Here is a 15,742-nt window from a genome sequence, read left to right on the forward strand (position 1 = left end):
TCAACACAGTCCCTGTCATCAAAGGCTTCCTAGTCGTGTAAGGATAATGGTGACCAATTACAATACAGTATGATCAGTGCTAGTGATTAGGTTCAAAGTATTAAGAAAACAAGAAAGAGAAGAAGGGCCTGAGGGAAGCAAGGAAGTTTAAAAGGTGACAACTGTGTAGGCCTTTAAGGATAAACAGAAGTCCTCTAGCAGAGAATACTGTTCATTGACCTCATCAGAATCCTGATCTACTGACCTCTATTTTCTTCCAATCTATCAGCCCTCTTTTTTTCTTCACTTTCCTCTCTATCCAGCTTAGATTCCATAGTCCATCATTCAAACAATAACTTAACTTCCCTTTAACTCTGTCTTTATAGCTCACCTAACTGGCAGTACCCCTACCCTGATGGAGTACAGTTGCAGATATTGGAACACATTCTAGCTAGGTTAAACAGAAAGGGATTTATTGCCAGGTATTATGTGACTTACAAAATTACTGCAAGGGCTATAGGAAGTACTGGTAGAACTTCCCAGGAACACCTCCTGACCCACAAAACAACAGTCTTTGCCATGATCAAGAAAGTCATGGCTATCATTGCAGAAAGTCACGAAACCAAAAAGCTGACGACTAAGAAACTCACTGCCTCTGCTATGGTATTTGCCAGCAAAACGTTATGCCTCTCACCCTCCTCCTCCTCTCACTTCCAAATTCAATTCTCATCTTAGGTGCAGAGGAGTCTAGGAAATATCTAGCTCTCAGTTCCTCCAATACCCCAGTCTTCACTGCCAACAACTCTCACCAAAGTGGTCTATCTGCATCTATCTCCCCTCCAATCTGTTCACACTACTAAGGCCTGAGGGATCAAGCTGCCTCCCCCACCCCACCACCTGCAAAAAAAAAACCCTCAGTGATTTCCCATCAGTCTTAAAGCAAAAGCTACAAAGTCTGGCCTCTGCCCGCCTCCAGCTTCATCTTGTACCACACACCCCTCCGTTCTCTTTGTCCTGGTCACACTGGCCTCTTTGTGCCTGTTAGTCACTTTCTTCACATTTGCCACAGGACCTCTGCACATGCTGTTCTGTATGGAATATGCTGCCTTCCTCTCTTCACCCAACTAATTAGAACTGTTCCTTCAGGTATCAGTTCAGGCACCTTTTCCTTAGAGAAGCCTTCCTGCTTATTCCAGGCACTCATAACACCAGCTTCCTCTCGTAGGCAGCACTTACTTTGCATTTCTTAGTGAGATCATTGGTGAGCATCTGTTTTCCCCACCGGACTAACAGCCCTGAAGTCAGGGACCATGTTTGGTTCACAATGTCTCCCCAGTGCTTTGCACAATAAATATCAGTTGCACGATTAAGGAGAAGGCCTAGTTCACAAGTATGAATCCGAATTTCTCAACACGACTGTGCTGTGGAAGCCGAGAGTCGGACATTTCCTTCATCTCCGTCTCTCTCAGGAGCACTGAGCAGGCGCTAAAAAAAAGGCTGCAGAATCATGGCAGAAACAAGTCGGCCTCCTCAGTCAGAGAGGACCCTAGTGGAAGCTGGGAGACAGGCCTCTTCTCCCTGGGAGCGCCTGGCACAGGGCTCGACACGGAAGGCTCTTGTTGAAGAAGTCAGTCGTCGAGGGCCCCAGGCAGGCGCAGAGACCCCAAAGCTCTGCTCCAGCCCTAGAAAGGGAACCCAGGCTACTACACACCAGAGCTAGGAACTCGGGGCCCCCCTCTGCCCCTTGCAATCAAACCTGCAGCGGAGAAGGGCCAGTCTCAGACATAACGGAGGCGCCGCCTCCAGATTCCACTGCCCCCACCCCCAATCTTCCTTACACTTACTCGGTGTCAGCGTCCGGTCTCCACACCGCAGCATTGCGCGAAACACCGAAACCCAGTCAGCGAGCTTCCACCCACAGGACACAGCGCGCCTAGGTGGGACTCCAGCTCCATTCACCAATCCTGGAATAGTACTCTCGTAAGGGCAGAAAGAACTGACCAATAACAGGAGAGTCCCCAGGGGGCGGTGCAGAGGGGAGTATTGGAAGCTGATTGGTTTCTCCAAGCCGGAAGTTCCGGGGGAAGACTAAGTTGGAGCCAATCGTGTGGTGCCTGAGGGTGTCCGCGCGGTCAGTGGCGGCTTAAGGAGAGTGGCTGCCGCCATGATAGAACAGCAGAAGCGAAAGGGCCCAGAGTTGCCGCTGGTCCCAGTCAAGCGGCCGCGGCATGAATTGCTATTGGGAGCGGCGGGGTCGGGCCCCGGAGCCGGGCAGCAGCAGGCGGCGCCGGGAGCTTTGCTGCAAGCGGTGAGTAAGGGAGCAGGCGGCCTTCGGCCCTCAGCTCTTCCTCTCTCCTCAGGGCTGCACCTGGTGATCCCGCACCGGCCCTTTCCCCACACTGCGGGGACGGAACGGGACTCTGTCACCCTGGAGTTGAAGCAGAAAAGCACTGTAAGAGCGGCCGACACTCTGCGATGCTCCATATGTTTCCCCGTTTGACGCCCGTTTGCGGCATCTCGACCGCTCTGTGAGGAGGCGTTAGAATTAGGCTTAAGGACCTTGAGCTCAAAACCGGGACCGGGGCTTTGGAATCTTAAATGTTCCATGGATCCGGCATAGAATAAACGTTCAGGGAAGTTGGAAGAGTGGATGGATGAATGAATGCGGGAAGGAAGGAAGGAAATGAAGGATACTGGCTCGCTTTGGGACTTGCGGCAACTTGCTTTTCTCTCTGTTTCTCCGCACTAGTATTAGTAACAACCGTGGAATAGTTACCATCCATTGAGCTCTTGTACTAAGTGCTTTCTTTGTATATGAAAACTCCATTAATCTTGGTAACTGCCTGAGAGTTAGGAATTGTTATTATCCTATTTTGTAGATGGGGAAACAAACTTATCTAGTAACTGATAGGAACAGATTTTAAATTCAGAATCCATGCTCTTAACTACATTTCTTGTACGATAGAGGTGGTGATCACACCTCTCCCTCGGTCCTGTTAGGCTCAGCTGAAGAAATATATGTACCCCCCTCCCCAACTCCTCAACCATCTGGTCAGTAAATCCTGCTGGCACTGTCCTCAAAATATATCCAGACTTGCTACTACTTCTGCCAGGTCCATCACTAGCTCTTGGTCTAAACCATCATTATCTCATCTGGCATTATTGCTGTAGGGTCCTAATGGTATATTCCTGTTTCTGTTCACGGATGCTCAGTCTGTTCTCAATCCAGCAGCCAGAGGAATCCTTCTAAACATCAGATCGTGTTATCCCCTGCTGAAAACTTTCCATGGCTTTTCACTTCACTCAGAGTAAAACTAAAATCCTGACAATCTTTTGCCCTCTTTCCCTTGACCTCTCTGAACTACCAATTTTCCATTGCTCACCCTGCTCTAGGCACACTGGCTTCCATGGTCCTGCCACAAAGCCTTTGCATTTGCTGCTCCCCCTAAGGATTTACTCTTCTTCCAAATGTCCACATGGTTTACACACTCAACTCCTCCCAATCTCTGCTCAAGTATCACTTTTTCCGTGAAGGCTTTCCTGACCAGCCTATTTTAAATTGCAATACCCTGTGCTCACTAACCCACATTGCTGCTTTGTTTTTCTCCATAGCACATACCACCATCTATATGTTTTACTTGTTTCTGCCTTCCCTCCCTCCTTTCTGTCCCTCCTTCCCACTAGAACACAAGCTCCATTGTTTATTTTGTTCAGTACTGTTTTCTCAGTGCGTAGAACAGTGCCTGGCACATAGTATTTTTTGAGCAAATGAGTAAGCTGGAAAACTGAAGAGATTTGGGGATTATTAATAGTGTACTTGTTCTTCTGTCTGACAAGTAAGAATATCAGCCCAGTTTTCTTTGAATTGCCCAAGCCTAGGCTTAATGTCCAAGACCATAATCAAAACTACTTTGCTTAATAACTGTACCCTGCAGGGTTTTGGGAAAACTTAGTTCAATCATTCATTCATCAAACTAGAAACTGGGAAAACAGTGTAGAATTACACTGGTAGGGTTCCTGCACTCACAGAGCTTTTCTAGTGGCAGGGCAGGGGAAACAAAATGTAAACAAACACATAAGGAAGGTAATTTCAGATAGTGATAGGTGCTGTGAGAGAATACAGTAGGGTTGATAGAATGCAGAAGGGAGATAGGGTGCTGCTTGAGCTTGAGTGTTCCGGGAAAGATTTTCTGAAGAGGAAACATTTGAAAGGAGCCACACATAGGAAGATCTAGGGGAAGGGGGTTCCTGTCAGGGGCAACAACAAGTGTAAAGGATCCTGAGGCAGAAATTAGTTTAATGTGTTTGAGCAGTTAAAAGTTGGGTATAGACTTCCCTGGTGGTGCAGTGGTTGAGAATCTGCCTGCCAATGCAGGGGACACGGGTTTGAGCCCTGGTCTGGGAAGATCCCACCTGCTGCGGAGCAACTAAGCGTACGCGCCACAACTGCTGAGCCTGCGCTCTAGAGCCCACAAGCCACAACTACTGAGCCCGCGTGCCTAGAGCCCATGCTCCCCAACAAGAGAAGCCACTGCAATGAGAAGCCGCTCACCACAACGAAAAGTAGCCCCCACTCACCGCAACTAGAGAAAGCCCGCGCACAGCAACGAAGTCCCAACACTGCCAAAAATAAATAATTAATTTTTAAAAAATGATGTCGGACAATAAGACAAAAATATGGGCACTCAGCCTAAGAAATGAGGTCAAACTTGAAAGGAGGCAAGCAGGCAAGTGAGCGCTTGAATTTTATAAATAAATAAATAAATAAATGTTGGGTATGGGATGGGAGCACAGTGAGGGAGGAAGAGAGTTTGTATAACAGATAGACACTGGAAACTTCAGCAGGAGAGTATCAAATTGGAGACATAAGTTATGTGAGAAGAGTTACCATTCTCTAAATCAGGAGAAATACACTCAATCAGTTTCCCTTGTCTTTTCCTTATACTCCCCATTCCCCGACCTTTCAGTCTCCTTTGCCTATATGTAGTGACTACTCTGTCCTTCTCTCTTGTTTAGGGGCCTCCAAGATGTTCCTCCCTTCAAGCCCCAATCATGCTTCTCTCAGGACATGAAGGGGAAGTGTATTGCTGCAAGTTTCACCCCAATGGATCCACCTTAGCATCTGCAGGATTTGACCGACTGATATGTAAGGCATAGTTTTTGAATCTGGAGTAATTGCTCTCTGCCAAATAGTGATTACTTTTTAAAACCTTCAGTGCCATAGAGAGTATAAGTCTAAGTTGGTCACATAACAAACTATGTGGCTAATATGCTAAAATAGGGTCATGAAAATGCTGAATGATGTGGGGTGTAGAACTCAGGGTCCATGTGGTAAATACAGAAGGAATTATGTTACCAGTTGGAAAGTGAGTCGCTCTAGTTTGAGAACATCGTCCTCATGGAGGCAAATCTCGGTCTGATTTAGCAAGACTGGAGATCTAGGCTTAACAGGCTAATGGGAGTAAAGAGGAGAGAGATAACTTTTTCCCAAAGATATTGAGGCTCTCCTCTTGATCCATTCCCTCAGAATCTTAGCACTTGGAAAGGAAGGAGGGAATCCTGACGTGGCAACTCACTTGGATAATCTACCTGTCCATCAATAGGATCTGCTACCCGATTCTCAGCTACTAGTCAAGAAGAGTCTTTTGGCTCCTTGCTTATAACTGTGCCTCAGGGTGGATGATGTCTGTTTTGATTTTGGTGTTCTAGTTCTGTGTTCCTTAAATTTATTAGTGGCCAAGTCTTTGGAAGGCTTAATGATCTTTGCAGAATGTGCTTGAGCTACTGATTTGCTTAATTTCATTGAACAAACTAGAAACAGTTTTATCAGCAGGAAAATAACTCTAAATACCTCATTATGTATAGAGTGTTCCTTAATAACACTCATCGAACTTCACTCTGTGCTGGACCAAGCTCCCTAAGGATTGGAACTGTGTCTATTCATTTACCTTATTTTACCCCAGCACCTGGCACAGGTATTTAGTACATTTGCAATGAGTGAATGTAGTATAAAGTCATTCTCCTGGGACCTTCAAGTCAGTTGCAGCTTCCAAAGTTTTCTGTAAGTACCATCATTTTGCAGTCTGCTTCTACTCATAGCAGACAGTAGCTGTGAGTGCCAACTTTTTAAAAGTACAGGAGAAACACTTAAGATTTAAAAAATTATAGCCATTAACTAAAATGTTTTTATTTTATGAAATGTGAAAATATTGCATTATTTTTGTTTTAATGTAAAGAAAATTGATCTAGCTAATAGAACTAATAGTGTTCCAAAGGAGTATAATTTCAAAACTGTTGTTCTAGTGAATTCATAAGTACCCTTTCCATGGCCAATAATGAGTTTTCTTTTGCCTAGTAATGCTCACAGAACCCCTGTCCCCCTAACAGTGTTGTGGAATGTCTATGGTGACTGCGATAACTATGCTACATTGAAGGGACACAGTGGAGCAGTGATGGAACTGCATTATAACACAGACGGCAGGTGAGTATTCTGCATAGTGGGTGACAGCTGCTTCTTATAGTAATTCTTCTTGGCATCCTTTCACATTTCATCCCTGAGTTTTGTCTCAGGAGACTGTGCTGTCAAAAACTACTTCATTTTATGGACTTGAAGACACGGGGAAGAGGAAGGGTAAGCTGGGACGAAGTGAGAGAGTGGCATGGACGTATATACGCTACCAAATGTAAAATAGATAGCTAGTGGGAAGCAGCCGCATAGCACAGGGAGATCAGCTGGGTGCTCTGTGACCACCTAGAGGAGTGGGATAGGGAGGGTGGGAGGGAGACGCAAGAGGGAGGAGATATGGGGATATATGTTTATGTATAGCTTATTCACTTTGTTATACAGCAGAAACTAACACACCATTGTAAAGGAATTATACTCCAATAAAGATGTTTAAACAAGAAACTGCGTTTTGGACAACCACTTTATTATCCTATCGCTGTAACCCAAGTAAGGTGTTTATTGTTCCATGTATGCATTTGTAAACACATCACCTCTATCTAACATATCAACATCCCAGAAAAAAAAAATTTTAAGACATAAAATGTAATTTATATATATAGAAATTAGCGATTTTTATTATAAAAGTAATAATAAAATAATCTATTTCAAGAAAACTCCGAAAAAAAGCAGGAAAATGACCAAATAGCCCACGTTTTTACCACTCCAAAGATAATCACTGTTAATATTATGATATGTTTTTCTCAAGCCTTTTTCCTATTCAAAACAGTTTGTTTTTATGTATATATTAGAACTACTTGTGGGAGTTCCCTGGCGGTCCAGTGGTTAGGACTCAGTGCTTTCACTGCCATGGCCTGGGTTCAGTCCTGGTCGGGAAACTAAGATCCCACAAGCCATGCAGCACAGCCAAATTTAAAAAAAAAGAACTACTTGTACAATCTTGTCTGCTGCTTTTTACCCTTAACGTTATTCACCTGTCATATCTGTTTACTATAACATACTATTTATTGAAAATATTTTAACAATTGCATAACTTTAGAATAACTACAGATAATATAAAAATGTGGTTATACAAAGTTAATCCCATTCGGTATTTCAGTAAACATTTATTGTTTTACAGCTCTGACCTCTAAAAATTTTAGGGTTCCCTGAACAACTGGGTGCATAGCCTTGTATACATTTTTCCTATTTGAGTAAAGAAAGCATTATAAATTCAATCATAACCTAGAAATCATCCTCAGAGACAAAAGCTTTGAGTTTTAGAGAAAGAGAGTTACCAAGCCATTGGGTCAGGAATTGCTACAGTTGTCTCACCTCTGCAGCAGGGAGGGATTAAACATTTCCAAGTGGAAGGATGTGTAAAGTGTTGTATATCAAAAAGGAAGGAAAGATTGAGAAGACTGCTGTATTAGATGTATAACGTGGGGACTGACAGAGGGAAATTTTTTTTTACATTTCGTAGGGTAGACCTTACAACTGGGTCTAGAGCATGATTAGGATTTTGTTATGGAAGGTGAGGCATTCCAGCATCAGGTGCCAAGCTGTCAGAGCACAACATGTTAGTGATCTTGAAGACTTTGGCACGTTTTGGCAAGTGGGGAAGATAGATTGCTATTCCTTGTCTTCACTTATTTTTTTGTTCTTCCTCTCTTACCTTCTAGTATGCTCTTCTCAGCATCCACAGATAAAACTGTGGCAGTGTGGGATAGTGAAACAGGCGAGAGGGTTAAAAGACTGAAGGGGCACACTTCCTTTGTGAATTCCTGTTATCCGGCCAGGAGGGGTCCCCAGCTTGTCTGCACTGGCAGTGACGACGGTACAGTTAAGGTGGGTGTTGTCTGTCTGTGTGTTGAGGGTTTCTGAGGTGACATAATGTGAACCTTAACTTGTCTTCCCACCTGTGCTTTACCCTCCTCTCCACGACTTAGTTTCATCAGACATTTCCCAAAACACATTATTTAAAATACGTTTAAAATAATAAGCAGTTGAGGGTTTTTTTCTTTTTTTAGGTATCCTACAGAATAATATTACAACCGTGTTGAACCATTGTGACTTGGAATAAAATGGACCACCATCCAAGAATAATTGGATTCTTGACCTAGCTGTTTACTTAATTGTGTGACCATAGGCAGTTCACTTTTCTGACCCTCAGCTTATCAATCTTTAGAACACTGACAATAATATACGTGTCTTACAATACTGTTCTGTAATTATAGTCAGTATAATAAAAAGGTTTTACATACTGACTATACAGTATGTGGTTTTAATAACAGGATGGGGTATTAAATAAAAGTCATTTAGTCCAATGATTTCCGACCTGTATGCATATCAGAATTACGTGAAGAACCTGCTAAAAATACCCAGATTCTGGTTTAGTAGGTCTGGAAGGGGATTTTTTTTTAATATTATTATTGGGTATTTGTTGCTGCGGGTGGGCTTTCTCTAGTTGCGGGTAGCAGGGGCTACTCTTCATTGCAGTGCGCGGGCTTCTCATTGCGGTGGCTTCTCTTGTTGCGAAGCACGGGTTCTAGGTGTGTGGGCTTCAGTAGTTGTGGCATGCGGGCTCAGTAGTTGTGGTTTATGGGCTCTAGAGCTCAGCCTCAGTAGTTGTGGTGCATGGGCTTAGTTGCTCCACGGCATGTGGGATCCTCCCGGACCAGGGCTCAAACCCGTGTCCCCTGCATTGGCAGGCAGATTCTTAACCACTGCGCCACCAGGGAAGTCCCAAGACTTTATTTTTTTAGAGCAGTTTTAGGTTCACTGCAAAACTGAGGGGAAGGTACAGAGATTTCCCGTATAACCACTGCCCCCACCATGGATAGCTTCCCCCACCAGAGTGGTACCTTTGTTACAACTGATGAACCTACATTGACATGTCATTATCACTCAAAGTCCATAGTTTACATTAGGGTTCGCTTTTAGTGGTGTACATTCTGTGGGTTTGGACAGATGTGTAATGACATGTATCTGGCACTATGGTATCATACAGAGTATTTCAACTGCCCTAAAAATCCTTTATGTTCCACCTATTCATTCCTCTCAACCCCAGGGAACCACTGATCTTTTTGCTGTCTCCTTAGTTTTGCCTTTTCCAGAATGTCATATAGGTAGAATCATAAAGTGTATAACCTTTTCAGATTGGCTTCTTTCACCTAGTAATATGCATTTAAGATTCATCCATGTTTTTTCATGGCTTAATAGTTCATTTCTTTCCAGTGCTGAATAATATTCCATTGTTGGATGTACCACAGTTTATTTATCCATTCACCTACTGAAGCACATCTTGGTTGCTTCCAAGTTTTGGCAATTATGAATAAAGCTGCTCTAAACATCTGTGTGTAGGTTTTTGTGTGGACCTAAGTTTTTAACTCTTTGGGTAAATACTGAGGAGCACAATTGCTGGATTGTGCAGTAGAGGTTTTGTAAGAAACTGCCAAACTGTCTTCCAAGGTGGCTGCACCATTTTGTCTTCCTACCAGCAATGAATGAGCGTTCCTTTGTTCCCCATCCTTGTCAGCATTTGGTGTTGTCAGTGTTTCAGATTTTGGCCTTTCTAATAGGTGTGTAGTAGTATCTTACGTTCATTTTACTTTGCATTTTCCCAATGATATATGATGTAGAACATCTTCTTTTTTCCGGTTTTATTGAGAATAATTGACATACATCACTACAAATTTAAGGCATGCAGCAAGATGGTTCGATTTACATATATTGTGAAATGATTACCACAGTAGGTTTGACCAACATCCATCTTCTCATGTAGATACAACAAAAAGGAAAAAAAAAGAAAAATTTTTTTCTTGTGATGAGAACTCTTAAGATATACTGTCTTAACAACTTTTCTGTATATCATATAGCACTGTTAGCTATAGTCATCATATTGTACATTACATCCCTAGTACTTATTTATCTTATAACTAGAAGTTTATACTTTTTTTTTCTAATTTATTTATTATTTATTTTTGGCTGTGTTGGGTCTTCGTTGCTGCACGCTGGCTTTCTCTAGTTGTGGCGAGCAGGGGCTACTCTTCGTTGCAGTGTGCGACTTCTCATTGTGGTGGCTTCTCTTGCTGCGGAGCACGGGCTCTAGGCGCTCAGGCTTCAGTAGTTGTTGCACACGGGCTCAGCAGTTGTGGCACTCAGGCTCAGTAGTTGTGGCTCAAGGGCTCTAGAGCTCAGGCTCAGTAGTTGTGGCACACGGGCTTAGTTGCTCTGCGGCATGTGGGATCTTCCCAGACCAGGGTTCAAACCCGTGTCCCCTGCATTGGCAGGCAGATTCTTAACCACTGCATCACCAGGGAAGTCCCAAGTTTGTACTTTTTGACCACCTTCCTCCAATTCCCACTTCCTCTATCCTCCTCCTCTGGTAACACAATGTTGAGCATCTTTGCGTATGCTTATTTGCCATCTGTGTACTTTGGTGAGGTATCTGTTAAGTTCTTTAGCTCAATTTTTGATCTGGTTGTTTGTTATTGTTTTGTTTTTTTAATAAATTTACTTATTTATTTATTTATTTTTGGCTGCATTGGGTCTTCATTGCTGTGTGCGGGCCTTCTCTAGTTACGGCGAGCGGGGGCTACTCTTCGTTGCGGTGCGCGGGCTTCTCATTGCATTGGCTTCTCTTGTTGTAGAGCACAGGCTCTAGGCATGCAGGCTTCAGTAGTTGTGGTATGCAGGCTCAGTAGTTGTGGCTCATGGGCTCTAGAGCGCAGGATCAGTAGTTGTGGCGCACGGGCTTAGTTGCTTCACGGCATGTGGGATCTTCCCAGACCAGGGCTCGAACCTGTGTCCCCTGCGTTGGCAGGCGGATTCTTAACCACTGCACCACCAGAGAAGTCCGTGTTTGTTATTGTTGAATTTAAGAGTTCTTTGTACTGTGTTTTGGATAATAGTCCTTTAACAGATGTGTGTCTTGCAAGTATTTTCTCAACAGTCTGTAGCTTGTCCTCTAATTTTCTTGACATTTTCTTTCACAGAGAAGTTTTTAATGTTAATGAAGTTCAGCTTATCAATGATTTCTTTCATGGATTGTGCCTTTGGTGTTATATCTAAAAGTCATCACCATACCCTAGATCACCTAAGTTTTCTTCTGTGTTACTTTCTAGGAGTTTAATATTTTACATTTAAGTTTGTGATCCATTTTGAGTTAATTTTTGTGAAAGGTGCAAAAAAATATTCATTTTTTTTTTAACATGTGGACATACAGTTGTTCCAGCACCATTTGTTGAAGAAACTGTCTTTGCTCCATTGTATTGCCTTTGCTCCTTTGTCAAAGATCAATTGACTGTATTTATGGGGGTCTATTTCTAGGCTTTTTATTCTCTTCCATTGATCTATTTGTCAGTTCTTTTGCCAATATCACACTGTCTTGATTACTAGCTTTACAGTAAATCCTGAAGTTGGGTAGTGTCAGTCCTCCAACTTTGCTGTACAATATTGTATTGGCAAGTTAGGGTCTTTTGCCTTTCCAGATAAACTCCAATTTGTTGACTTCCATGAAGTAACTTGCTGGAATTTTGGTTGACATTGCATTGATCAGTATGATTGATCTGTAGATCAAATTGGGAAGAGCTGACATCTTGACAATGCTGAGTCTTCCTACCCATGAACATGGAATATCACTCCATTTATTTTGTTCTACTTTGATTTCATTCATTAGAGTTTTTAAGTTTTCCATATAGAGATGGTGTACAGATTTTGTTACATTTACACCTAAGTATTTCTCTTTTTGGATGCTAATGTCAATGGTATTGTGTTTTTAAGAATCAGAATGTTAAATGTGTTCCTCAAGTGGTTTGATGTAGCAGGTATGACATTTTGGGAGCCACTGATCTCCTCCAGCATCCTCACTTTACAAATGAGGAAAATGAGGCCTAGAAATGTAACTTATTTCAGGGGCACACAGGACACACTGCTTTGTAGTACCATTTTATTCTTTCTTTGGCACTAGTTTTTGACTCTGGATTTTTTTTTTTTATGATTAAACAGGGAGGGATTTCAAAGGAGTACATCTGAGAAATCACACTGAACTTGTGATTGTTTGTTGCTTTTTTAAATGAATTTGCTTTTTTTTATAATTAAAGGTGGTGACACTGACCTACTGGATTATCTGCTTTGAGATGTTTTCTACTAAATGGTTTTGTAATAAACAATCACTTGGGCCCCTTGATGCTTGGCTAAGAAGAGAGTCTGTGGCTTAGGAATAATTCCCAGAGGTCTTTTTGTTTTGTTTTGTTTTTGTTTTTTAATAGGTGTATTTTCCTTTTTGTTGAGAGAATTATAGATTCTCATGCTGTTCTAAGAGATAATACAGAGATCCCATTTACTCTTCACCCAGTTTCCAGCAATGTTAACTTGTCTCATAACTATAAAAGGTGACATTGCTATGATCCCTCGATCTTGTTCAGATTTCACAAGTTTCACATGAAATTCCCAGAGGTCTTAATGTAGGTATACTATAGTTGGAGAGACCTAACAGTAGCTGATTTGCTAATTGGCATTTCAAAAGGCAGAGATAAGAGTGCCCTAATGAATTTTGTTAACAAACATTTATTGAGGGCTTGCTATGGTAACCATCTAGGAACTTATTCTTTTATTTATTTATTTATTTTTTTGGGCTGTGCTGGGTCTTAGTTGCGGCACGTGGGATCTTTGTTGCGGCATGCAGGATCCAGTTCCCTGACCAGGGATCAAACGTGGGCCCCCTGCATTGGGAGCGTGGAGTCTTAACCACTGGACCACCAGGGAAGTCCTTAGGAACTTATTCTTGTTTAGTTTCACGTTTTCTTCTTTTACCTTTTCTCTGACTCTGTTTCATCTTGTCTTTGTCTCTGTGCTCATATTTATCTTTCCATCTCTCCTTAGCTTTTTCTTTTTCTCCTGCCTTCCATTGTATATGTCTTTTCTTTTCTACTCTTTCCTTCTTTAAGTTTCTTGCTTCTCTTCTCCCTTAATTAAACATGATTTGAAATAATCACACTCAAGGCAGTATTTATTTTCAAGGCAGTATTTCTTAAATGTGCAATATATCACATTACTTAAAGTGACTTTTTTAACCAGTTCTTTATTTTTAATTTCAATATATTATTTATATAATTACTGCTTCATTGAACAGCCTTTTACATATGCCTTTTAGTTACTTGCCAAGTTGGAATGCTTTATTGTTGCTTTCTGTTGCTAGGTTTATAAGTATAGGAGTTTAATAACTTGTGCTTATCTAACAAGGAATATGTCATGTTTCTTATTTGTCAGAGTTCTCAACAGAAAACAAAGGTTTCAGTAACTCTTGTATTTTTCAGTCTAGAAGTGGTATCCTCAGCATTGTCCATACCAGTCTTTTCAAACCATTTTCAGCAATCCATTCTTTCTTCTAATGAAGCAATTAAGTGAAATCATATATGTTATTCCCTTTACTAACAATTCAAGTCCTGGTACCATTACATAGACCGAAGCAGGAAAGGTGTTTGGGTTAGAGGTGGGGATAGGCCAAAGTGTCCCAGAGTGGCGTGTCAGAACCCAAGTGAGATGAAAGGAGAGCATCCACACCGGATGCAGGAGTATCCGCATCCAGTGTAGGGAGATGGAAACTGTGTAGGGTAAGGAGGGCATCCACACAGCACAAGGTAGATGGCCCAGTGTGCAGAACCGGAGGGAGGAGCCCAGCATGGAGAATCAGTGCCGTAGCAGGGTCAAAGAGTCATCTACACATTGGTATGGGGGAGACAGTGTGGGTGTCAGAGCCTGAGTTGAGGGTGCCCACACAGGGTGGGAGCAATTCAGGTAGAGAGTCTGAGGCTGAGCAGACTCAGACAAGGATGGAGTCCCTGAGGAAGGGCAGCCTGGAAAGTGGTGTTAGAGCCAGAGCAGAGTGAAGAGGGCGTTCAAACAGAGGGGTCACCCAAATGGGGTGAGGAGGGGGTTCACATAGAATCAGCCCAGAATGGGAATCATATTCAAACAGGGAAAGAGGACATCCATGCAGGAGACAGCTGGAAGAGGATGTAGGAGATTGGTTACATACAGGAAGCCTGATCAAATAAGTAAATATAATAAGTATAATGGGGGGCAGATTTCTCACTGTCAGAGAAAGGATTTACCAATACAGAAAGAGAAAACTAAAATGCATCTTGTGTTGTCAGTATCTAATTCAGAGTATCAGTGTGAGCTCATGACATTCAATATATAAACAGATAAGTGTAGGAAAAAAAATTAGATGTAAATGTGTGTTTGTAGATATATGTGTGTGCACCTGTGTATGCATATATTGCTTAACTGTCCACTTAGAGGGTCTAGGAACAACAACACATCAAAACCAGTGAGCATGTCTACTGTATAGGTCTTGGCCTTTAAATACCATTTTCCGCTGAAAGGGCTCCTTATTTCAGGTCTGGGCAGGGAAAGTACAAGGTGGGCCTAGAACATCTTATGCAAAAAAGCTTGCCAGAGGAATCTCTTAAATGATCAAATTGAATGTTATGGGAGTTCCCTGGTAGTTTAGTGGTTAGGATTCAGCACTTTCACTGCCATGGCCTGGGTTCAGTCCCTGGTCGGGGAACTGAAATACTGCAAGCCATGTGGTGCAGCCAAAATTTAAAAGAAAAAAAATTTTTTTGAATGTTTTTAGTAATGGGACAAATGAAAATTGTGAGCCACTCGATAGGATACAATGAAAATGCAACATCACTTCAGTATAGTCCTCCCAAATAACTTTAATCTAATCATGAGAAAACATCAGACAAACACAAATTGAGGAACATTACTGTCCTGTAATTTTGTGAAGTGTCAAGGTTATGGAACTCCAGGAAAGTCTAAGAAACTCTTCCAGGCTGAAAGAGACTAAAGAAACATGACAGCTAAATTTAACATATGGGGACTTCCCTGGTGGTCCAGTGGCTAAGACTGTGCGCTCCCAATGCAGGGGGCCCGGGTTCGATCCCTGGTCAGGGAACTAGATCCCACATTCTGCAACTAAGAGTTCACATGCTGCAACTAAAGATCCCGCGTGCCGCAACTAAGACCCGGCACAGCCAAATAAATACATAAGTATTTACAAATAAATAAATAAATAAATTCAACATATGATTCTGAACTGAATCCTTTTGCAATAAAAGACCCTATTGGGACAAGTGGTGAAACTTGAATGAGATCTGAGGATGTAGTAATGTATGGGTGTTAGTTTCTTGATTCTGATGGTTGTATTGAGATTACGTAGGAGAACATCTTGTGGGACAAGCGCACTAAATATACTAAAGTATTTAGGAGTGTCAGGGCATTAGGTCAGCAACTCAAATGATTTAGGCA

General features: G+C 42.2%; 2 protein-coding genes across 8 annotated transcripts in view; one reads left to right on the top strand and one right to left on the bottom strand.

Moving 5' to 3' along the window:
- Positions 1 to 1,957, bottom strand: part of ZCCHC17 (zinc finger CCHC-type containing 17) — a 56,276-nt gene extending 54,319 nt beyond the window's left edge. For all 5 annotated transcript variants that reach the window (XM_082343913.1, XM_082343916.1, XM_082343915.1 and 2 more), the window contains exon 1: positions 1,824 to 1,957. The gene's annotated coding sequence lies outside the window, so the exon portion shown is untranslated. The remainder of the gene's footprint in view (positions 1 to 1,823) is intronic.
- A 129-nt stretch (positions 1,958 to 2,086) lies between these two features.
- SNRNP40 (small nuclear ribonucleoprotein U5 subunit 40) overlaps positions 2,087 to 15,742 on the top strand; it is a 36,912-nt gene continuing 23,256 nt past the window's right edge. Inside the window, exons 1-4 of one of the 3 annotated variants that reach the window (XR_014231899.1) lie at positions 2,087 to 2,287; positions 4,996 to 5,125; positions 6,367 to 6,460; positions 8,104 to 8,269. Coding sequence is in view for 2 of the 3 variants with exons in the window: in XM_082343849.1 (XP_082199975.1) it covers positions 2,144 to 2,287; positions 4,996 to 5,125; positions 6,367 to 6,460; positions 8,104 to 8,269 (534 nt within the window). In the remaining variant the exon portion in view is untranslated. The remainder of the gene's footprint in view (positions 2,288 to 4,995; positions 5,126 to 6,366; positions 6,461 to 8,103; positions 8,270 to 15,742) is intronic. The other 2 variants (XM_082343849.1, XM_082343848.1) reach the window with 2 other exon arrangements.

This window comes from Balaenoptera borealis (assembly GCF_965194805.1).
Source record: "Balaenoptera borealis genome assembly, chromosome: 1".
Taxonomy (NCBI): Eukaryota; Metazoa; Chordata; class Mammalia; order Artiodactyla; family Balaenopteridae; genus Balaenoptera; species Balaenoptera borealis.